The 25292-nt window shown below is 33.8% G+C and overlaps 1 protein-coding gene across 1 annotated transcript in view; it reads right to left on the bottom strand.

Annotated features, from left to right (window-relative positions):
- LOC125056805 (T-box transcription factor TBX20-like) overlaps nucleotides 1-21443 on the bottom strand; it is a 74884-nt gene extending 53441 nt beyond the window's left edge. The window contains exons 1-3 of the mRNA XM_047660093.1: nucleotides 21176-21443; nucleotides 17782-17937; nucleotides 15268-15433 (exon numbers count right to left, since the gene is read on the bottom strand). Coding sequence (XP_047516049.1) covers nucleotides 15268-15433; nucleotides 17782-17937; nucleotides 21176-21371 — 518 coding nt within the window. The 5' untranslated portion in view covers nucleotides 21372-21443. The remainder of the gene's footprint in view (nucleotides 1-15267; nucleotides 15434-17781; nucleotides 17938-21175) is intronic.
- Between the last annotated feature and the right edge of the window lie 3849 nt (nucleotides 21444-25292).

The following is a 25292-nucleotide window of genomic DNA, read 5'->3' as shown; positions in this document are numbered from 1 at the left end:
CCTCTCGCTCCCATTAAACAGGCCGTAAACGCTTTCCTTTTTTCACGCCCTCTAATAGAAAGGCAAATTACGAGCTTACGGGCGCGGACGGGTGGCGATGTACGAAACCACCGACCTCCTCACGCCGCCATACTTCCCCGCAGGGAAGGGAACTTTCCCGTCATATGTTCCTATCTAAGCTACAACGTTAATATTGAAGCGATTCCGTTGCGAAATATTCTGTCGGGTTAGATATTTTCTAGCACATGTTTTATTCGGATTTAGAAAAGATTTCAAAGCGTGTGCACAATGCCACAGAACCTAGCTTTTTGTATGGATTTGAATATCTATATGGTTTTAATTCAGAAATGGCAATCGGCGGGGCATATAGCAAGATACACCGATAGAAGGTGGACGGAGGGTAAGTAGAGGTAAGGTGGATAGAAGAAATAGAAGCGGTAGCAAATGGAGAAAATTATAGTCAAATATTGGTCGCAGTTACACACTTCTTAACAAAAATCCCATGAAATCTAGTTTTTAATCTGCCCAAAAAAAAATTATTTTCGTAACAATTTTTCTTATTTTTAACTTTTATTTTATTTACTATACACCTTTACACACGACTTCATTAGGTACTTACATTGCTAACTTTTACTATTATTATTATTATTTTCTACTAAGTAAGAGTATTATTACATTCCTTTTCTTTCTTATTTGCGACTGAGGCGCAAACTAGCTGCTGTGGTCTCTGGCAAAATGACCAGCGCTGTGGAACAGTCTGCTTTTGCATAATGCTGAGCCAGGGCCAATTTCAACCACAGCACACACGCATTACACACTTGAAACGAACCGAAAGGTAAAAGGAATTTTTTTTAATTTTTTTTTATTTGATTACTTTTATTATGTGTGTTTGTGTGTGCGTTTTTGTTAGTAATAAACGTTATGTCTAAGCTGGAGGAGGCCTTTACCCGTGAAGGGGTTCCGATCAACGGTGCTGAAGGAAGCTACGATATTAGGATAACAAGAAAAAATGTATATAACAAATCTAAGGTGTATATTCTTCTTTTGTAATTATTGGCAATCAAACGGGCTTGTATTATATTATATTGTTTAATCCAAAACTGCATCCCATGACGTTATAGCGTGAAGCGCTCAAATCATAAATCTTTTGATGACACGGTTCATTTATAAAACATTGGTTGTCTCTATTTCGTCAATGACTGTGACGGGTGTGAACCCCGGATTGTTGATGAGCGCCTCGCGTGTTATAGTGTCATCGAATGACACGTTGCTGTGGTAGTCATTTGTAAGGCATGTAATAAGCCAATTATGTTGCAATCGAATTGTTTTTAAAAATGTCTATGGTTCTGTTGAAAGTACTAAAAGTGCAAGAGCTTTGAACATTTTCAAGTCTATGTAATATGTATGTATTGTTTTATATGCCTCTTTACGACAAAGATATATAAAAAAAAAAAATACTTAATTTTAAGAAACAGACAGAATCGTTTGAGCAATTTTTACTACCTATCTTAATTTTTAAATTTATTAAAACCCTACTTAGAGAAGTGTCTTAAATAACCGCGATACTAGACATAAAATAGCCTATTGGACAAGTTATCACCTTGTAACTATAATAAGTGCAAAGTGTCTTCTCGGATCGCTAATATTATAATAATAATACCTATACCATTCTTCTAACAGTACCTAGGTACTTGACAGTATTTGACAAGATTTTAAAAACCATAAAATTAATTATTAATTTAATGTTTTAGACAATTTCAACAAAAAGCCCGCCAAAAAGCTTCACTAGGCAAGATGGCGTCGCACTAGTCCCAATAACGTACCATGCCCGTAAAGACGTAAAAAAAACGTCAAGAATTTAAGGCGTTATTATTCTTATATTATAGGTATATTATATTTCTATCAAAAACAATCCCCGCTGAAATTAAACTACAAGACAGTATTAGAATAGTCAGGCGAAGACATTATTAACTGGCATGAGTACGTCATCGTCAAATCGACTTATCTGTGACCGCATTGTGACACATGACAGACGTATAAATTAAAAAAACAATATTTTTGGTTATCAATTTTTTAATAAATTTATGATTATTTTACTCTATGACGCTTATTAAAGCCATGTCTAATACAGATTCGTCTCAATGCCACTTATTTTTTCCACAAATAGCCCGTCTTCTAAGTACTGTACGAAGCATGGACTTTATACACACTAAAGAGGTCCATGGTTCATGCATAATTTTTAAAGCCTAAAAGGTCCATTCTTCTGACAGTACCTAGAGCATCTGAATCTATACAGACTATTATAAAAAGTTAACACATTTAGTTCTCTGTATCTTTTGACGCGTAGTTCCCTACCTCTTCAGGTCACATTAATGACTTAAACTTAAGGCCATGATTCAGTAATGAGGCACATAGATCGCCGGTCGTTACTTCACCCGTCATTTTCGAGTTATCGACTTGACGCCGCGGAAATGGTAAATAATGACTTCATTGGGCGGTGCCGGTAACGAATATAATTTTGTCGCATTAAGCGTCATTTGTAGAAGTCGGCTTGTGCGTGACGGCTGACAGTTGCTTTATTGTCGACATAATACGATTATGAGTCTTTGTAATGTAGATTTCTATGGTTCACGATAAGGCTACCAAGTTGTCAAGAAATACCTACTGATATTAGCACCTGTGCGCCTTTTTTTTAAATTAGATGATGATATTAATTTATCCCTAATAGGAAAGGCAAAGGACTTTAGTCCATACAGCCAGGTCTTGTTCTTGGTAATAATTGGAGAATTTTGGTAGTTTTAAAGGCCGATGATATTAATTTATCCCTGATGGAATTTTAAAGGCCGAAGCCACGTCTTCAATTTTTAAATATTTTCAGTCTTTTTTTTAATAAGATTTTTAAGTTTATTTAGATTTTTTTAAATTGACAATTTGATACAGATGCACCAAATAGGTTGGCTTCATCGTATCCCAAATTAATTTTGAAATCGAAATTGCAGTACCTACAAACGGCCAAGACCGCTGTCGCTATAAAAATTTACAGAGCCGGCGGCCTGTGATAACTACATCATTAATTTGGGTTTAATCCTGCAAAATCCGGCCACAATACCTCATTGCACAAACTTAAATTACTTCTTACACCCTTAAAACTCACCGATATCCAGATTGAGCACTCTGATAAACGAGACAGGTTCAGACCTATACGGATATCCAGATATCCATAGTGTGAGTGTGAGTGTGAGTGTGTGAGGGGCACAGGTTAATATTTTTATTATCTCTTCTCGTACCTATGTTATGTTTGCCTAAAAGTGCTTGTCACATTAAAAATTGTATATTATTTTTCTTGTACCAATGTATCAGTGTGCCATGCGTTAGCAAGCTTTTATATTAATAACTAGCTGGCCTGGCGAACATCGTACCGCCTAATAGTCGATTCTTTATTTTTTTAAAATACTTATTCTGCTATTCGGGAAACCGGTCTAGCTAAGATAAAAAAAAGAAAGTTGATAAGACAACAAATAAATTATGTCAAAAAATTAAAATTTACCTTCCCGGAACCCCTCCACTAACACTTGAACTTTATGATATGGTATTAAACTTCAAATTGACTTTTAAGTATTATTACGAATACTATATATAGAAAAGTGTTGTTTTTAGACTTTTTCACTCAATTTTTTTAATGTTTCTCTCCGTAAGAACCATCCTCGTACTTCAAACAATATTATAAAAAAAGAATTGGCCAAATCGGTCAAGCCGTTTTCATGTTATGTCGTGACAACGGAAAGCGGGTTTCATTTTTATATAATTACTAGTGGACCCGACAGACGTTGTCCTGCATGATATTTCAAGCAATTAGTAAAGCAAAGTATGAAAGTACCGACTGCAGTGCCATCTGGCGGGCTGATTTGTGAATCTAAACCATTCCCAGATCCCCTTGAACACACACAAAAAATTTCATCAAAATCGGTCCAATCGTTTGAGAGAAGTTCAGTGACATACACACTCACAGAAGAATTATATATAAAGATATATCATTAATTTTTCAGTTAAAACAACTGCAAGTACATCTGCTGATCATTCAATAACTTAAACAACCCTTACATCCGTGGATTGAGTTTTTGTTACAACGCGCCCACCCGCAATTGACATAAACATAACTTATACGAAGGGTAGTGAAAACGAAAAAAGTAGGGACAGTGAATCTATCCTTTACCAATCTGGATGGTGTGAGCGAGATAAAAAGCGGGTTTAGTTAAAATTTATTGGGATCACGGTGCAACTGCTTCCGTAATGCAAAGTTAAAAAACTTATTGGATTTATGAGTTAGGTTATTTATAAATAGTGAATGAATGAATTTTTGATACACAATATTGGTGACGCAGGGAGGGTATCGACTCTAAGGCTTTTAAATGATGGGAATTAAACTTATTAATATTATAATTAATAAAAAACTGTCAAATAAAAGGAGTGCATACTGAAAAACTATTTTCCTAATTTATTATTCACAATAGACGATTAGCCTTGACATATTATCTCCAAACGCGAATTTCTAAATAAGCAAATCGAATGGATTTTTAAGATCACCTAAAAACACATTGTTAGTATTTTCTTCGCATATATATATGATAATATAATCCATTTTGTCTAATTAATTTAAATTTTTTAAATATTTTTTTTAACTGTTTTATTTATCAGTACCCTAAACTTATACATCCTCATAGAAAACGTTCAAACACACAGCGCACATTCTTACCAACATATTTGGAAACAAATTCAAAAACGGATTCCAAATGTCACAAGTTAAAAAGATTGATAGATTGACACGTTTGACATGATCTGTGTTAGATCCTGCTAACAAGAGTTTCGGAACTTGAGGTCGGTAGGGCAACGGTAACGAGAGGGTCGCGGTACAATGCCTCGTTTGGTCACAATACCGCCCCCTAACCCACTTCATTACGCATGTATTGTACGGCCAAGACCTGATGTCTATCTAGGTACTAAACAACGCTGGTGGTCTGCTTATTTCGCCATTCTACACAAAAATATTGTTAATACTTCTTTGCTACTAAACGTATTCTCACATATTTATTAATAATTATTGAAGTTAATTTATACGAAGCGCGCGCACACCGTCACAAAATACCGACACCCTGAAGTTAGCTTCTTTTGGCGCGTTAGGGAAAAATAACGAGAGTAAATTTTGTCTATTGCTAGTGTCGTTTTTTCTACAAACGTATAATAAGGCGAAAGATAAAAATTTTGAAAATATTTTTATCTTAATACACCAAAGAAGTATAACTTCTAACGCGTATACATAAGTACACACGCGTTTACATCACTATAACACAAAGGAGAAAAATATAATTAAAGAAATAACAAAGGATGTTAATGGGCGGTATTAGTTTCTAGTAATAGTCGTTATTTTTAACTTAAAACTACTCAATATAAAAATAACAAAGGTTTATTGGTACAATACTGTTAATTGTTTCTTAAATGTAAATATATATATATATAGATTTAAAAAAAGTTGGATCCGGAGGAGTATTATGTAAAACTAGCACGGTCTGTAATACAGTATAAAATGAGGAAAATATCGATATTGAACTCGATAATCACCTTGTTTATCCTATAACCAAAGATTTAATAACATTGATCACATCTCGACCTGTAGATTAATTAGTCAACAATGAATTACGTAACAGATTAAACATAGGGAAAATGTTTATTAATCTCAGCATCAGCTAATAGATAACATCTTTAATAACCATGATAGATCACATTGCGCGTAGGAGTGACCGAATGAACTGCGCAAACACTTGCACACAATGGCTGGCTAATTGTGCGTCGACAGACATTGTTGCCAACGAGAGGCTGTATGTTTCACGACACCTTTTAAACCTTCTGGAATGTGAGATGACCTTTTGATGACCATATCTAATCAGAAGCGCGTGAGATCTATCCGAATTGCAGTTCGTAATCAATCAACGTCTTTTAGTGGCATACATATGGAAGAAGCCGTTCTAGTTGTAAAAAATAATCCAAAAACCAATGCAAACAGATAATCAAAGAACAAATGTTTAAATTTTATGATAAATTATTGATTATTTAAGTAATTATACCGTATACGCCATGTATAATGCAGATTCCTCTAAATATCATATGTTTTTCACATTTTTCCCGTGTTCTATGTATGAAGTATAGGCATAAACACTAGAGTCTATACAGACTATACTAAAACATTAACAGATTTTACAATATAACTATTTATTAAACTTATTTAATAGTAAATGATGGTTAACAATAATGCAGATCATGGAATCAATCTACGTCTTGATATTGTCAGTGGCATAAGTGTGGAAGAAGTAAAAATCCTTTCCAGTTGTAAAAATTAATAAGAATAGCAATACAAACAGATAATCTAAATGCTATAGAAGAATATGAGCGTGATTTCATAGCTGGTAATGTAGGGGCAGATACAGACAGTAGCTGACAGTTCGCAGCGTGGTGAATCGCAAAGTGTGTGGGCGCATCCATTGTACTCCGAGAACACTTCATTTCTATTGAATTAAACCTGAGATTAAACCGCACCAGTAGCGATATAAGCACATTAATCATTTCTCAAAATGGTCATTGAATCACGGATCGAAGTTATTTCCCACATAAATGAGACAACAATGGATGCAAAATGAAGATTAAGTTTGAAATAGGCAGATCAAAGTTCATTAATACACGCCCATCTTAGGTTGGCAAATATTATGACTAATTCCGTAAGGTACAGACTACATTATAAATACGAAAACGTTCATAGATTATAGAGAAAAATGAAGGTATACTATTCTAGTTTTTTTATATTTAATCTGTGGAGGAAATTTTACTAATTCTTCAACCACGACCAGAAGGTCCAGTTGAATATATCCATAGCGGAAAAACTTCGTTAGCGCGTTTTAGGATATGACGTCATCGCAGTGATTTGAAAGCGCATTTATTAAAGAGTCCGTATATTGATTTATCAGACATAAATTAAGTGAAGATGAAGGAATAAGACACCACAGACAACTAGTAAACACTAAATAATTTTAAAACAAATCCTTATTAAGAAAAATGGCATAATGTTCTATAAATAAGTCTATGACTATATTACAAGGCTATTAAGGGTGACCTTTTTAATGTTATAGCACTTTATATAGGTTCATTACAGAGAAATATCAAAAGAGCCGACCCAAGCGCCAATTAGGAAGAAATTACTATATACCTGCCACATTATACCAATTGGCGATATAAAACGAAAGGATTTCATGACCTCAATAATCTTTGATCATAATTTTTGATAAATTTTATTAAACCCTATACTTCGACGCGTATTATGTTTTGTAAGATGGAAAGTGTCGTTATTAAATTTCGTAAGTATAAAAATGATTTAATGGACAGTAAATTTACACGCAATTTAATTTGATACATGAGACAAGGGTTATTAATTCAGATTGATCAAAATCGTTTACCAATTACTTGGGAATAGATTCTCAGGTGAGATTGTTTTAATTATCAGTATAAAAGTACTATCATTTATGTGGTAGAATACAATATATATTTATTGCGCTATAGTACACAAACATGACAATTTATATTACATTAAATACGCCGCGCTAGCTGTCTACTCTCCATCCATCTTACGAATTTTCGATCAGGTCACGTGACCTGACGCGAGTTTAAAAATTTTTACCCATTCCAAAAAAAGCGTACAACGCCGCTAAAGAAGTTTTCACTTCAAAATTAATGTTTTTGATACAGGCATCATTATTGGCGCTAAAGCATTTTTTAGGTTTGAATTCTACACTAATTTTAAGTTCTCATTCTCTTTTATACGCGAAAATTAATAAAGTTATGTGTTTAACTTCAAAGCGATCCTAAAAAGGTATAATTTATATACATAAGTAATTTTGTTTTGTTCGGATTAATACCTGCAGCTGAGTTTCATAGGACGTTGAGGCGCAAAATCTGCCCGTATCACCTAGACGTCCATAGCAGACGCAGTTTGGCCACCACTATTTGGAGCCAGCTCCACTGAAGTAGTCTCGTTAAACGTAAATTAATCAATAAAACTTTTTATAAATTTGACAAATATTTACATGAACCTAATCTTTGGGATTGATTTGGATTTTAGACAGTTCAAACAATTTGTATGGCCCAAAACTTAGCGATTAAAAAGAGTGGCGGAGAGTTACTTGCCCGATTTACGCCCTTGGCTTGCGAACTGGTAGTAAATGTAAATTTAGAATTAATTTAACTTATTTTCTGACGTTCATAAGTGTACTTGTTTAGCTATATGAATAAGTTATTTTGACTTTAAGTTTATTTCCAACCAATTCGACTTAGAGTTCAAGATCGTACCAATCCCAAAAGACAACGCGAACTGGGAATGTTAGTGCCCATCGGTATCACTTAACATCAGGTGAGCCTCCTGCACGATTGTAGTATAAAAAAATATTCAAAAAATCATCATGACCGAACGAACATTGACCCCATAATCTTGTCAGGTTGAAAGGTGCATTAGTGCAAAATAACATGTAGCGACGAAAATTTCAATTAAGTTTAATGCACATGTCCGGCACCCCCCACCCCCAACCCCTCGAATAAGTCGAGTCACGCTTTATCGTCGCACTTTAGCCAAAAGCTTTATAAAACGATTACTTATAAATTATGAGTAATTTAAGGTTAAGTATAAGTAAATTGAAACGTACGTCATATTTGATAAGATTTAATTCGCCTTATTATATTTAATAAAGAAATTTTAAATCTATCCGTCGGTATTTCACCTCTCATTCGAATACTTCGCGAATATAACGGAACAGTGCTTATCCGGTGCTTGATATATTTGGTAGTGGGTTAATCAATTTCAAAAAATGCTTTGTTGAAGTGCGTATCTCCTTATTTGCTCGTAATTTTTTGCTTGAAAGCAAAAAAGAAATTGTATTTTTTTGTAATTGTACTATCGTAATCTTAATATGTATATATATAAATTACGTGTCACGTTGTTTGTCCGCTATGGACTCCTAAACTACCGAACCGATATCAATCAAATTTGCACACCGTGTGCAGTTTGATCTAACTTAAAAGATAGGATAGCTTACATCTTAATTTATACCCGCAATATTATTTATAGCAAAATATTTGTATATTATTTGATAGTCACAATTGTAACAAATGGCGCTGTGTTGAAAGTACCAACGTTTCACATAAGCTACAATTTAATGGCATAACCACCAAAAAAGCATGGTGGTCCCCATGACTGGTGTTCTCCTACCGTTTCCCTTGAATAGGTTACTACTATGTAATACAACTAAAACCTTAGCCACAGCAATGCTTGGCCGGTCTGCTAGTTGTCATATATTTTAATAAAAATAGCTTGTAACATATACAGTAGATATAGAATTATGTGGTGAACTTCAATGAATAAAAGGTATTTTGACGTTTTACTGATGATTTTCCATCTACAAATCCCAATATGAAGAAGACGTTTCATACTTTACATATTAAAAATAGACGTACACTATCATTGTATAAATATCCTCCAGATCAGCTGTTCATAACACCTGTATGGTTTATTAAGAATTGTAATAGCCTCTCCTAATCGCCAGTAATCATTGGCTGCGATGTCAGATCGGCACTAAATAGTAGATATTGTTAAATGTCGTATTTTTTAAACGATCAACACCTTTACAACGCGGTATACGATAGGGTTGCCAGCAATCATTTGAAAATACTTAAATCATTCGCGTCCATTTATTTTCCAATCAAATCAAAATATAATTTTGTTATGTAGGTTTGTATGTACGATTGGCACATCAGAAATGGCTCTAAATTTCCTGCCAGTACTCAAATCAAGGGCGTACGGACAAGAAGGACTAAAATAAAATGTGTTTTTTTTTATAATTGATACCAATAGGCTATTTGTTGTCAATATATGTCATATATATCATAATTATATAATTGACATAAAAATATAGACTCAAATATTAATGTGACTATAACAGTTTTCTATACAAATTTTAACAAATCGTTGCGTTATAGATCTTCATTTAACTATCGGACTAAGTAATACACTACAATTTAATATTAAATATAAATTAAACATTACGCTATATTAAAATTTACTTTAAAAACTAGGATAACAATTTCTGACAGCCCTAAAGCAAACATATAAGTACGCGGCTGAGAGGCCAGGTGCTCACCGCTTAATTCGTGTAATTTTTTAAATAATGTTCTTCATTTAATATTCAATCACACGGTCGTGGTTAAGGAAGTGATATCAATAAATAATAACTACATAACTTCGAGATATTATTAATTAAACCTTTGACCTTTATATTAGTTAGGTCTGTGAACTTTTTATTAAATATAAATTTATCCAACGTTCCACGAATATTGATTTATAGGAGTTTTCTGGAACTCTATATCGAGATGGATTCGTAGTTGCTACCGCTCGTAATCAAAAACGTATAATCTAGTAGATCAATCTATTAAATTTTCTAGAATCTTCTATAAATTGTACCAATTACTTATAGAATTGTCGACGCATGAAGACATTATTATAAAATATAATTAATATAAAAATAAAAGAATATATGTATTAAATTCTGATAATAAAATAAGTTCATACGAAAGGACGGCGTGTTTCGTTTGTTTATGATTGGTCAAGAAATTCTAGTCCAATCACAGACACGCGACAATGCACGCGCACGAACACGCAACGCGTTTGACCAATCACAAGTAGCCGTAACGCACTTGGTGACGTCATCCGTTTTGCATCACTTCAGGGAATTTTCGTCATGTTCTACCTTCTGTTTACCATGCCATCCCTTTAATATTCTGTATAATATGTCGGCGTCTTTATTCCTTTATTAATTATACAATCAACACATAATCTTACATATACATAGCTAATAAATATGTATCGCAAGTCAACACGTAACTAACGTCCGGTGACAATTGTCAAGGTAATTATGAATTAATAAGATAAGATAAATGTAATAGTTACGGAACGGGTTAATTTGTTATTTAATACGGAAACTTTCGGATAAAAACTGTATTAAAATTGTATTGCGTGATTTTTTTCAATTGACCCTATACGTTTTTTGAACACTCTGCGGTGGACTTTTATAGACCGAGATATAATCAATAATTTTAATAGTTTTTCCATATAAATATTAAACAAAATCATTACAAATAAATGATATATTACGAGATAATTAATATGCTTATGGGCCAGAACGACGAAAAGAAATAAAGTGCTAAATGTAACGCCGGGTATTGCGTGTGTGATGCCGACCTTTAAATGATACGCTATTTTCTTGAATGCTCCTAAGTCGTATAGGTAATACTTCTGGCAGCTGATTCCATAATGAAGTGGTGCGTGGCAGAACGTGCCAAAAGCTCTGTGTTGTGGAACGCCAGGCGTCGAGATTAAAAGGGTGTCATTTCGTATTCTACCTCGACGTCCGATGATGAAAAGAATATTAAAGGTTACTCTGTAAAATTCTCTGCGAACCATTGGCCGGTTTCAATAATAATTAAGCCATCTACGGACACAATTTGAAGTAATTCTGGCACTATTAAACGCATGATTGATTTCGTAAACTTGGAATTTCTGGTATGAAAACAGAACATAGAATTTAAAATCAGGATCGGAATGGTTGTTGAAGGTTATACTATGTTAAGGTCATTATTCATATTTTCTGCTTCAAGTGGTACTACTAAGTATGTCTTTACTACTACTCCTTAATAAGATAAAGTAAAAGACCCAAAACACGCTTTTGACAATGTCACAAAACTTGTTAACACTAAATCGGAGCGTAAAAAATGACAATTCTGACACATCTCAAATATTTTGAGCACTCATTGTCCTCCTGCTCAAATAATCATAAATCACGGGTTAACTTTTCAAAAGGGTTTTGAATGAATTTTGACAATGTTGCAAGTTTATGTTGATTTTATTTATAACAAGTGACTTTTGGATGTTCTTTAAATTGCGTTTATAGAACATCCAAATATAAAATACACATCTATTTACCTATTAACTACAAAATAAATATACATCTATTTACCTATTAACTACAAAAACCAGTGGCGCTCTTGGACTCTTTTGGATTTCATTATCTGTTTCGCGTTTTTTTACACGCTTTATATTAGCTTCACCTGTATGTATGTATGGTATGTATGTATGTATGTATGTATGTATGTAACCGACTCCTTCGGACTCGATTTAGACCCCCTTTTAACGGACAGATTTAATTCAAACTTTACGCATCTGTCAAAGATCGATGACAATGCAATAATCCGAAAAAAAATGAAAAAAATAAATAATAGTTATTTTTCTCTATCGTGCCATATTTTTCGTCTATCGAGCAACCCACGCTTTTTCACAATAATACCAGTATTTTTTGTTCATTACCATTTCCAGCCTAAATTAGGAATTATTTTTCACTTTTTAGTTTGATGTGCTTTAAAAGCGTGTTTTTTAGTTTTTTTTAACTATTATTTATTTTTAATAGGCAGGCCTTCTGTGCCTGACACACGCCGTCGACTGGGTCTAAGCCACTCTTCACGATGTTTTCCTTCACCACGAGCGAGTGTTAAATTTAATGCGCACTAAGAAAGCCGGTTGGTGTACAGCAGGGGACCTCAGAGTCCCACGCTCCAAACCAACGCTGATATAAGCTTTAACTAGGCACTTTGTCAATAAGAGAACAGTTTGTGCTTTACATTAGATTGTATGCCGACGTAACACTGATTATATTTCTACCTTTTGCTTATTAGTCTTGCTTAAAATATTAAAAATGGGTTTATTATTTAGCTACTGTTTGCGTAACGTATTTATTTAATCTTGATAATTCTAATTAGCATTTCAATGAATAATAAGATTGTATATTAATTTTTAAAGGCATGTAATGAATTTATGACATGATATCTTCAAGTATCAAGATCTATCAGTTATACTAGGACACACAAAATATTGTTTTTCATTTGTTTTATGTATCATTTAATTATTCGCATTCGCATTTAAATATTAACGCTTTTAATGGTTTGATTTTCAGCGATAGTTCAAAACCCAATTAAAAACTTCAGCTCAGTCTTAACAAGGTGTTCCGATCGTATCTGCTGGAGTTTCAATGCGTATCGGAATCAAGCCGAAATACTGGCTTTCTATAAATGCAATAAATAGTCTCCAGCGTTATAAAATAAACCAAGGGTCTTAGGTAGGCAAAAAGCGAATCGAAAAATCACTTTCTTCCCACAACAGAGGGTAAGAAACAAATTTGTTAATTCCTATTATGACATGTGTCAAAAAGTAGCGAAGATAACTCTAATAAGAGGGTTTATCTCAAAATTAATAGACCCTAATGTAATGCATTGTAAAGCAATTTAAAAACACGCTCCGCCGCCCTCGCTGATAAAATTTGTCCCTTATATCCCGTTTTGATTGGACGGGTTGATTTATGTGATGTTTAGACATAAATAGAGCGACTGGACAGTTTTAATACTTTGAATTTCTGATGTTTTACATATATTGGAAAATTACAATCAGGAATAACGGGCGTGCAATGTGGTAGGTTGTATTTTATACAGGAAAAAAATTCATATATTGATCTAATATATATAGGACAATAGTTAATCCTTTTTATGAAAACGGTCATATATTTTAAATGAAAGATCTTGTAACATATACCGTAGGTATAGTATTATATATGATGTGGTAAAACTACACAAATAAATACACACAACAATAAAGCGTTTCTGATAATAGCTGGTGTGCGCAGTGGTGTTATTTAATTGAAAAAGTTTCGTAATACTATATAGGAATTACTTTATACAATAGACTGACACCTATATATTTGCAGCAAATTATTATTTTTCATATCATAGAATTAATTACGTTAAGTCTAACGTTAATCTGGCTAGATTTCTCATGAAATGGCTAAAATGGCCGTATTATAAAAGTCTGGTTTAATTTTCACGTTTAATAGTTGTTTTCTGTAGGGATCTAGGCTTCAATTAGTATACGTTAAACATCAATGATCAAAACTAGGCCGTCATATAACATACGATGAGGGGTATAATAGAGACATTTCCCTCGAGATAAACTCCTGCGAGCCCCCGAGATTTAAACTAACTGCACTTGTTATTGAGAATGTTAACTTCCAACTCCAAATGGCCCGTAAAAACAATTTAGCTATAGCAATTTAATTCGTAAATTAAATCTGTAATTATCTTGTAATAAAGATTAACAATGTCTAGGGATATTCGAATGTACTGAAAAGTGTACCTTAATAAAATTCTCAAAGTATTTTAAGAAAACAATTAACAATACAACTAGCAAAAACTTTTACAAAGAGAAATCTCAAATCTTTTTGAATATAGAATAAAAACCGTGAGTAAATACTCTTCAAAGACATTGTTGTTGGCGGCAAACACTCAAAAACTCTATGGTTAAAATTCCATTTTTAAAAAGATGTCAAAATGCAACAAAGGATGCGCCCGTAGCCAATTTTCCGGTCACCGCCACTACGCAATTATTTAGATAAACCTCTCCTCTCCAAACAATCTCCCCTCCCGTCTTTTGGGCTTTGTAAATTTATAGCCGGGCATTACGACGGTTAGGATAAAAATGTACTTTTAATTTATCTCGTTAAAGGGTTGAAGGACGAGCGGTTCGCGAAGTAATTATTCCCGAATTGGCCACTTTAGCTGATGAATCCATTTCCAACCCTATTGGTTGAGCTTTCATTTTGGGGAGCGAAAGATTGCATTTGTGATGGAATAAGCTAATTATTTTCAAGTTATCGTAATTAAGAACTCATTAAACCGTCGTAATTATACAAATCGACTATTATAATTAAAAGGACATCAGTTTACTTCATTAAAGGAACTTATAGCTTCCCTAGCCCATGCTACATTTATAAGTGGGTGGTCCTTGTTTAAGTAAACATTTGATAATAACAAATAGGGAAGATATAGTTGTTTTAACATTATATTTAATTATTAATAAATTAGTGTATTATATACATAAGAAACTATATTTAATTAAGAATTTTAAAACAATAATGAGTTTAGTTTGAGGTATAATAAAAAATATTGTTACGAATTTTTGGTGTAATGTTTTTGTTCAACAAAATTTGTTGCACAGAAACGTAGATACCTACATCTATGCTGCGTTCGAAATTTAAAACGACATTATTTTTTCTTACTATACTTTTTTATTCAAAAACTTACCTGCCAGTCTTAGTAATAATCATTTCAGTTCCCAAGTCGTGGAACTTGTCCCACAGATCCTTAGTTTCCAATTGACAGTCCACAGAGAGCAGTTCCTCACAGTTACATGAAGTTGCGGGTGGCGCCAGGGGTCGCGCTGGTGAGGGGGTGTCTCTTTCGCCTAATTCTGTTACAAGATTTAATTTTTTTAATGATTTGGAACACAAATATTATCATATGTGGAATGTGTTGATAATCATTATATTATGGGTTCGATTCCCAAGACCCTAGGCTAAAAGTAGATTATTAACAGAGCGAGCGATTAAGCTAATTAAAGTTCTTTTTATATTTATAAACACGATTTAATTCGATTATTATTAGTAGGTACTCACGTAAACGGCAATATTGTTTCATTTCTACTTGAAGAACAAACATAGGTACAAACTGATGTTTAAATTCACGTTATACTTAGTTGAAAATGTATTCTTAAGAATGACGTGTCTATTCAGTACTTGACAATTAGCAATAGTACGTACCTATAGAAACATTAAATTCTCGTAGGATTTCACGTTTACTTAGGTTAATACAACACATAAAACAATTATTTAAATCTATGGTATACCTATTCCTATTCTCTTAAATTAGTACCATGTAAGACAATGCAATATAAATATAATACCGAAGTGTTAATCGGCATGGCAACAATATTAAAAAAATTAATAAGCAAACAAAGACCATATAGAGTATATTAAAAAATTTAATGATATTTTTATGTAATGAATCTGTTAAAAAGGAATGTCGATATTGCGACTGTTAAACATGTGTGCGTTAAAAAAGTATGCGCCTCGGGACACCCCGACAGTTATCACTTCTGATAACTTAAACTAATCTACGCGTAAGTTGAAGTACCTATTTAATTCTGTAATGTTGCATAGCTCATCTTCTGCTTCATTCATATTTTTTTATATTCACTTTCAAAAACGGTGATATTCATGATCGAGACTTTGACATAAGCGAATCATAGTTCCCGCCAAATCTTAACTGAATTTTACCCGATTTATTGCCACTGATTCAATCACTTCATTGTGTATTAAACAGTACATAAACCCAGCAAAATTTTCAGACTAGAAAACGTGTATGTCACCGGTCAATACCCCCATGTCGAACTTAAAAAAAAAACAGTAGTGTTACAACCTTATAGGTTTCAGCCTCAAATTCATGTTAATTTGATTTTTCTCATTGGCAACTAGGTGTTCAGCCTTCTGTTCCAGACGCTGTCAACTTTTTGGGTCTAAGGCATGCCCGGTTTCCTTGCGATGCTTTTCCTTCATAACACCCGGGAATCAACCCTACGGCCTTAGGGTTAATAGGAAAACACTGGCCTTTAATAAACCCGGAATATATCGAAATATTTAAGTGAAGACCACGAACGAGTAACATAGCGATTTTGATTATTCATATTGTATGGAACATTTAATTCGCGTGGGGAAAGCAGGTAGTCACTCCAACAGTGGCAATTCATCTAGCAATGCAATTAGTAGGAATAATTAGATGATTTATATACACTCCGCATGCTATTGTAATTGAACTGTTATAAACTGTTATTGTCTATGTATTGTAAATGTCACACGCAATAGCTTCATTTGTTTTGTCTACCGTCTCACGTCACGACCGCTACAATCATGTATCTGGTTAAAAAAACGTATTTTAAGCCTAGGATTACGTGGTAGTGAAAAGTTTTGTTAAAATTATTTATCTACTTTAAAAAATCAAACGCTAACTTACGTGGCATAATTCTAAACACAAATGGTATGTTTATGTTAAACTTAATATTCTGTGACGCCATAGAATATTTAAAAATCGAATACTTTATTAGTACACAGCTTAGATTTTTTTTTAAATCAGCCAGTGTGTTTGCTTAGAAACAAAAAGGTGTCTCTAAGTATTGTCGTAATGGGTAATGTTATTTTGATACCGAAGATTTAAATATAATTAAAGGCAAATTTCTATATATCCCTATAATCTAACTTCCGGTCTGAGAGATTTATTGAGTAACTGTGAGAATACGGTGTGTGAAAATATCTTTTTACTAGCCATTTTGTAATCACAAATTCAATTTACTTTTTGCCTCAAGAATGGTATTGTGTCAAAAGCGTAATTAACATGCACTTAATTTAAGCATTTTTATAATAACGGAACACGCTTTCAAACAGATACGATTGTTGCCAAGATAAAAACACATTAAAATAACGAATTTATTAACAATAAAGTAAGTTAATGTAACTTTGAATTGCACTTAGCTAATTAATTAAGAATATATTTCCTTGTAGCTTTTGAAACAGAATAAAGCTATAGTGAATAGGTAAGTATCTATAAAACAAAAGACGGCTCACGAGTGTGTTGCCGGTATAAAAAAAACCGTCTATCGTTAAGACTAACAAAATCTCGGATGTTCCGTATTTGTTAGTTTAGGAAGAAAACAATTATTAGGTACTCTATACATTTACGAAAAAGAAATATTATTCTTAAGGTTACCTGAAGATGGTGCAGGTGAGGGTATAGCGTCGGAGGCGTCTCGTTCCCCATCCGAACACTGCTCCACATCCACCTCCACATCCTCATCAGGCACTGGTGACCGACAAGATGCACCAGAACTTATAGACGCTGGTGAACTTTGTCGGGAAACTTGATCTGGAATACAAATGTCTTTTGAAGTATGTTTTGGAATGTATCAAGGCATATTGAGTAATGCTCACAACAGCGAACATTATACACCTGGAAGGTATACCTAAACTAAAAACTAAATCAGTCCAATCCTCTTTAACAAATCTCATTTGTCTCTTTTCATCGCAAGGTAAATATAATTTGAAAGAAAGAGACCAAATTTGTACCTATATATAGTTATCCTATATAAGTTAACTGTTCTTGCGTTAAAAGTAGAAAGAGCTGATAATAGGACTCTCATATATATAAAGTATGTAACATATATATGTATGAAATGTATAAACACACAAAAATTAGGTTCGCCTTTTAATAAGAAATAATTGTTGACTTTGGTTTACTGACAGACCGTATTTGTCGGACTATACCATGTGTACTGATTTTGCTGACAGTACTAAACATATTTGGATTTCTACTTCAACTTTATGACCATTGACTTATGGAAAGTCGTTAATTATTAAGTGTCTAATACCTTATTGAAGAACTCGAAGTATAGTAACAAAATCCTGTAGCTTTATAATATTAGTCTACTTAAAATATCTAAACTACTGACTTTAAGTATTACACCTTATCGATAAGCGATGGCACGTAATCCACGATTTGCAGTTTTATTAAACACGCCAATAAAATCGACATTTAAAAGCATAAAATACAGGTAAAGTTACAACATACAATAACTTAAAAATCCCATTTTAAAGTCATAAAATAGCATTCCACAGTGTGAGTGGTGTCGTATATGTTCGGTTCCGCACAATTAATCCCAAATAACGAAGTGACCCGCAACATGACGCCTGCGTCGGCGCAGGTCCCGCCAATTACCCACTTTTACATTCCTGATATTGATACGGTCTATATGTATTTTTAAGAGTAAAATAAATACGACAGTCTTTGTTTTTACTCGATATCAAAGGAGGTTTTAATCAGCGCGTACGTATATTTTTTTTAATTTTCGGGTAGGTACTACACCATTTTAATATCTTTATAATTTTTGGCGCTTTAATCGAACCAATCAATCCGTCATGTTTAAGTTAATATGACACTACCACACTGACTTAATATCACTTTTTACTAAAGAACTAAGAATTTACAAAGTAAAGATAAAAATCATATTTATAGCAACAGACTTTATAGTCTTCCAGGTCTCTGGGGACTATTTAAAGTCAGTTTAAAGACTACTTATATCAATGTAAAAATAAGCATAGATGGTAAAAAACAACTAATTGTCTATAAAGAAAAAATGGAAACAGTCGCAACTGAGCTCAGCTCCCGCGTCAAACTCGTATTGGATTTGACATAGGTATGGAAGTAATACTACGCTTTAAGTCGTAAGAATCTTACCCTAAGAAAGAGGACTGCCTTTTTATGTTTTTTCTACGAATGCTAACCTACATTAATTGTAAAACGTTTTTAGGTAGGTACCTACTAGCGCCAAAATTCTGTAGAGGACTGCGCTAATTACGTCTCTTGTACCTACGTCAAAAATACGTTTTTGACAATCGTACTCACCGGTCGCGTTTCTAAATCTTAGTCATATAGTATTTTATTTTTTATATACCATGGGGGCAAATGGACAGGAGGCTAATATTAAGTGTTAATGGACATGGACACTCAATGAAATTTTCTCTCTTTCTAAGTCAAATCGGTTCGGAAATACTTCAGTAAGTAGCTGGTTCCACATAGTGGTGGAATGCGGCAAAAACTGCCTTTTAATGCTCAGTTAATGACGGACGTCGAGGTGATACGGGTGAAATTATTATACATTCGATTCTTATTTTATTTTTCACTCCACTATCCACATTCCACTAACTATATTGAATGAGGATATAATATAAATGTTTTGTTTGAAGTCAACAAATATATAATTAACTTAAACATTACAAACACTGTCACTCAAACGAATAAATAAATCATATTTAGATATTTAAAGTAAGGTTCTAATAGCATTGTGTCTGTTTAAATTTGTATATTTAATAAAAACCAGCCACAACCTTATTCAGGGCCTCAGATTTCTGTATTGTTTCGTAATCATTTGTTTTTTTCTAATAGGCAAGTAGTAGGCCTTCTGTGCCTGACACATGCCGACTGGGTCTCCGGCCAGTTTCCTTAGGATTTTTTCCTTCACCGTACGGGCGAGTATTAAATGCACACATAGAACAGACCATTCGTGTACAACCGAGTACCTCAGGGATGGAAATCGCAGACTGATGCCATTAGGCCAACACTGCTACCATTAATATATTATGCTGTTACTAACATATTTTAAACTATCCTATGTTATACCTACGGTAAATATTTATTATGTAAAATTAATATGCGTAAAATTAATTTAAACAAAATTACAAAAACGTAAGTAAATTACATACTAGAGCAAGTCTAATTAATTATTTTCATATTATGCCGGTATCACAGTTAAATATTCTATTTCCATAAATGATGTAACTAGATACAATAGCCAATAAACATATTAGTTGTTAACCAATTTATAAGTCATTGTTATTATATTACTAGATTTTACGACCCAATAGGATTTTACTCCTCTATATTATCTATTAACTTCTAAATGGCCTTAACCGATCCCATACGAAGTTTATAAGTAAAGATCCAGGTGACCCTTACGGTTTCCGGGGGTTGGAGTTCAAAAAGAAACAGAAAACAATCGCTTAGTTGTAAATACCAGCCCTTTCCGTTAAAAAGGATTTGTATGTAGGTAATGGTTTAAACATCTGGACGGAGTAGAATTTTGGTAGAAGTTAAATAAAAAAATTAAATAGTTCCAACAATATCTTATTGGCTTACGTTATTTCACTCTCAGATAGACACAATCCAAGGTCATAGAACACCAAGTATAAATCCATTGTACATAATATAAATCAAAACAGAACGTAAAGACTTAAATATGTTTTGACGTCGACAAAATTATTGCGGTTTCCACATAGGCCTAAATTAGATCGTGTACCTATTATAACTAAATGCTTTTGAAACGCTATAGAGCTATGAATATAACATTGCAGTTAGGTAAAGAATACTTTTATACGTTTATTGTTAAGTAAGGAACAAAATCCTTGGCTTCTTTTAATCTTTCGAGTTGGTTTAAGTAGAATCTCTTAGCCGTTTAAAAACAAAGAAAGATCCCATACAAAATGTGTCCATACGCATATTTTGACCATGAAGGTTTGGTTGAATCAATCAAAAAACTGTATTTTCTCACCTATGAAAGTAGGCGATCGTGCGACGGCAAGAGAACCGCGCAGGGCCGGCTGCTCAGCGCTGCGAGCCATGATGGCCGCTATGGAGAAATCCGTCGCGCGACTCTTTTCCGCCACCATTTTTGAGGCCCGCCAACCTTCCACGTCCAACACCTCGTCACAATACCTCACCGGGCCGTCCGACACATCCTCAACCATACCGCGGGCACATAACAACGCGCAACTAACACGGTCAATTCTACGCCTGACACAAGATCGAACAGAACGGTGGCCAAGCACGGACTGAACGCGCGGCTATGTGGAACGACACTTTAAGCGGGAAAAGCGCTGCACTGTGAGCGCTTTTACATTTGATATTGATGTAGATTAAGAACGTCACAGCTAATATCAAATTTAATCAACAGTTTTAAATTAATAAAAATATACTATTTCCAATAATTAATGTTTGGTATTTTGTTTAGCGATTTAGCACAATTTTTTTTAAATTGTTAATCATGAATGAATATCCTGAATGCTAGGTTCTCCTATACATGTCACAGTAAAATACACAAAGTTGATCACTTGTGTATTTTAAAAATATCAAGAAAAATTGTAATAATAGTAGATTACAGTTACGCACAGGTAACAAAGCGTAAAGCGCTTGATTGTCAAGAAATGACGGGCGGGGCGGGCCCGTTACCGCCTCCCCGTCAACCACTCAACTCTCCCCTGACGCCACCACCCCTCAGCCCACTCATAACAATATCGCATTATTATTTAACTCGTATTCCATATCACTTAAGGTGATATCAGACGGTTCATTTTTTGTTCATTTTCACCTTTCATTCGGTACATTTCACTCGAAATGAAATGTCTGAACAAAAAATGAAACACGAGTGCCGAATGAACTCATTAGTGAACCGATCCAACAGTGTTGGATATTGGCATCCGGTATCTTTCATTCCCACTCCGAATGAACGAGAAATGAACGGTCTGAACACTGAGAGAACGTTCATTCGGATTCGGCCATTTTGTTTCGAGTCCTGTAGCCGACGGACATCACGTTGTCGACGAAGTTATAACTTTTTTTTTCTGTGTGTTATTATATTGTTTTCATGCGGCAAAATGGTGTTCAAGTGGAACGATCAAATACATGACTTTTTTTTTATAAATTTCTTCTTTCAATCCATGGTCGCACCCACCACCGTCGACGTTTTCTTTGCTTCTTTTTTGTCAACTCTTTGATTAAATTATCACAAATTAAACTAATTCCAAGACGTACGACTTCATTCGATGACATATTTAAAAGAAAGAACAATGAATGTTCATTTCTGTATCATTTCGTCTAAGCCGTGTGAACATAGAATGAAAAAAAATGAAGCATTCACTCGAGTGAACAATAATTCGAGTGAACCGTCTGATAACACCTTTACCGACTGTCACAATTCATTGTTAGCTTTTCATTCGTCATGCGGATAAAGCTAAGCCAATTTGATTTATATCCCTCTTCAGGTGAAAATGGATTAAAATAACGTTTTGAGACTTGGAGAATTTTCCATATTTTTTTTTAGAAACGCGACAATGTCGCAAAATCGCAATCGTCTGCGCCGCCCATTAATGTAAACATTCCGCGTGGAGCGAGATAGCGCGGGGTGAATTAATACGTTTCGCATGCGATGGAGAGAGACGGCGCTATTTATAGATTAGCGCTTTAAATTAACCGTCTTCTGAAATGTATGATCGTAGATTATTCGTAGATGTAGCCTTAAAATTGAACTTTCTAGTTATTTTCATTTTCTAGTTTTTTTCTATTATTATATATTGAATATAATAATAGAAAAAAGTATAAATTTAAAGATTTTCTAATAAATTTAATATAAAAATTATATCTGTTGCGAATTAAATAATAATATGCACATATATTTTTAAATTAAACGTTTAACAAAATCTCGAAACTGAAATAAAGTTTTGTCTACAGATAATAAACATTAAAAATGCCTAAGGAAAGCCTTTTAATGCCAATTCGTACTATAGATATTATCTATCTATTTATAAGAGAAAAATATTTTTTCCGAAATACTCTAGTAAAACGCGGCTTAAATCTCCGGAGTCTATGGTATTTACGAGTCTGTAGTCATCACTCTACAGTCTATAGCCAAGTAAAACAAGAGAAGTCATTTACCGAAATTGACTTTAGGAGCTCTGTGCTATCAGAGAAATATTTAAAACTATATTTAAGTGGCCTCTCTGTGGCATTTCAATTTGTGTAACTTTTATGACAGTAGTAAATCTTAATGCCTGAAAAATAGAATTATTAAAATAAATTACGAATAGGTAAATGAGTAAATTTATGGGGACGTAATACGAAAGGTGTTATTTTCAGAATAACTGAGAATTGCAAGCTCCAGCAAGTGCTAGTTTCTGTGATTTATGACATAATAATTCGAATAGCACCTTCGTGGCTTAGCAGTTGAGGTTATATTCAATTTCAGAGGCAACAAATTTTAAAAGTTATTTAAGACAGAGACTCAAACGTTTTCAAAACTTTTAATGTCGCCGGCAATGAGTGTCCATGGGCGGCAGTATCACTTCAGCCACCTGCCCGTTTGCCCTCTGTTCTATAAAAAATCGGTTGTCTGTAGAGTCGGTTTACTGACGAATCGCTCACTCAAGTAGGAGAGAGACAGGTGTCGAACGCTGAAGAGCTCGGAGTTCGATTGTGCCTCTCTGTCGCTTCGCGCTCTTGCTTGCACTTCAAGCCTTAAATGGAACGCCTCAGAGCGAGGTAACGCCGCATGAGTCATGTTTTTTCGTGCGTGCAGCCGGCTCCATCGATTTATAAGACGTTGTCACGTCAAAATAGTACTGTTCCAATAGAATACATACGTCAAAATTATGTAAGTTTAAATAAAAGTCTTAATATATAAATGTACCAACAATTATCTATCTATTATAAAGAGGTAATATTTATATTATGTTTCTTTGTAACGAACCAATAAACTCAAAAACTACTAGATCAATTTCAAAATTTCTTTCACCACAATAATGCTATATTATCCCTATAAAACATAGGCTATATAATGTGTATATGTCCAGAATATTCAAACCGTCTAGCCGGGACAGACCTAAAAAGAACTATTCTGTGGATCTGCCAAAATTTTTGTATATTTACAATCAATAATTTCAATTGTATAGCCATCTGCTACTTTTTGTAATAAAATAAACATCATGTCAAACGATTACCGGTTTTATAAAACCAAATCCCATCGAAACCGTCAAAACATGTAAGATGCCGGAACTCATAATTCTTTGAGTGAACAAGCGTCGGAAATGGTGCAATAGGTGACACAATGCAACTATTGTGCGAAACCCGTGTTTGCCAACGATGCTTAGAACTAGATGTAGTGAAAAAACGCAGTCAATTTGCTATTAATAATAAAATTCATGAGAAATAACTGACTTGACAGTTACCTACTGCATTATAGTTTTCATTGTTGTCAAAAACAATAATTAATTATTTTTTGGCTATTTTGCGTTATAATTATTACTAATTATATGAACTGGAATAAATATGATTCGAAATTTTAATTATCAACAATACGCCGCTGTCCAAACAAAGACACGAAGCTTCTACTGTCTTTTAATTTTCCCGCCTTCAATGTCGAAGTCTAACCTAACCTAACCAATTTGTTTTTAATACTTCCCCTTTATTTGTACAGAGTTTGTTAAACTTTCATAAGATGATTGAAGATGGTATGCTAATAGAGATAATTAATTTTATAAAATTTTACAGACTTAAATATAGTTTAAAGTATGAAATCTGTGAAACGAATCATTAAATAAACAGAGTTTCAATCTGTCATTTTAAATTTGGTGTTCATGTTCGTAGTCTGTGGCAGTAGCTCGGCGCCCGCTTTTTCGAAACGTCAAAACGTCAATGGGCCTTTGAAATCGCAACCAAATATTTGCCGAACACGTGGTTAGGCCACACAGGACGCCACGGTCATTACGCAATAGAAAGCGGTGGGTTTTTGCTCAAAACGCAAAATGTAATCAACGAAACATCGGTCGCATTTTAAGCGTGAAATGAATACGTGTGTTTCTGATAATCGATTATGAACTAATTTTGTTGTGATTGAT

This window comes from Pieris napi, chromosome 15 (assembly GCF_905475465.1).
Source record: "Pieris napi chromosome 15, ilPieNapi1.2, whole genome shotgun sequence".
NCBI lineage: Eukaryota > Metazoa > Arthropoda > Insecta > Lepidoptera > Pieridae > Pieris > Pieris napi.
The sequence above is the reverse complement of the archived record's forward strand: the minus strand, read 5'-3'. Positions and strand labels throughout refer to the sequence as shown.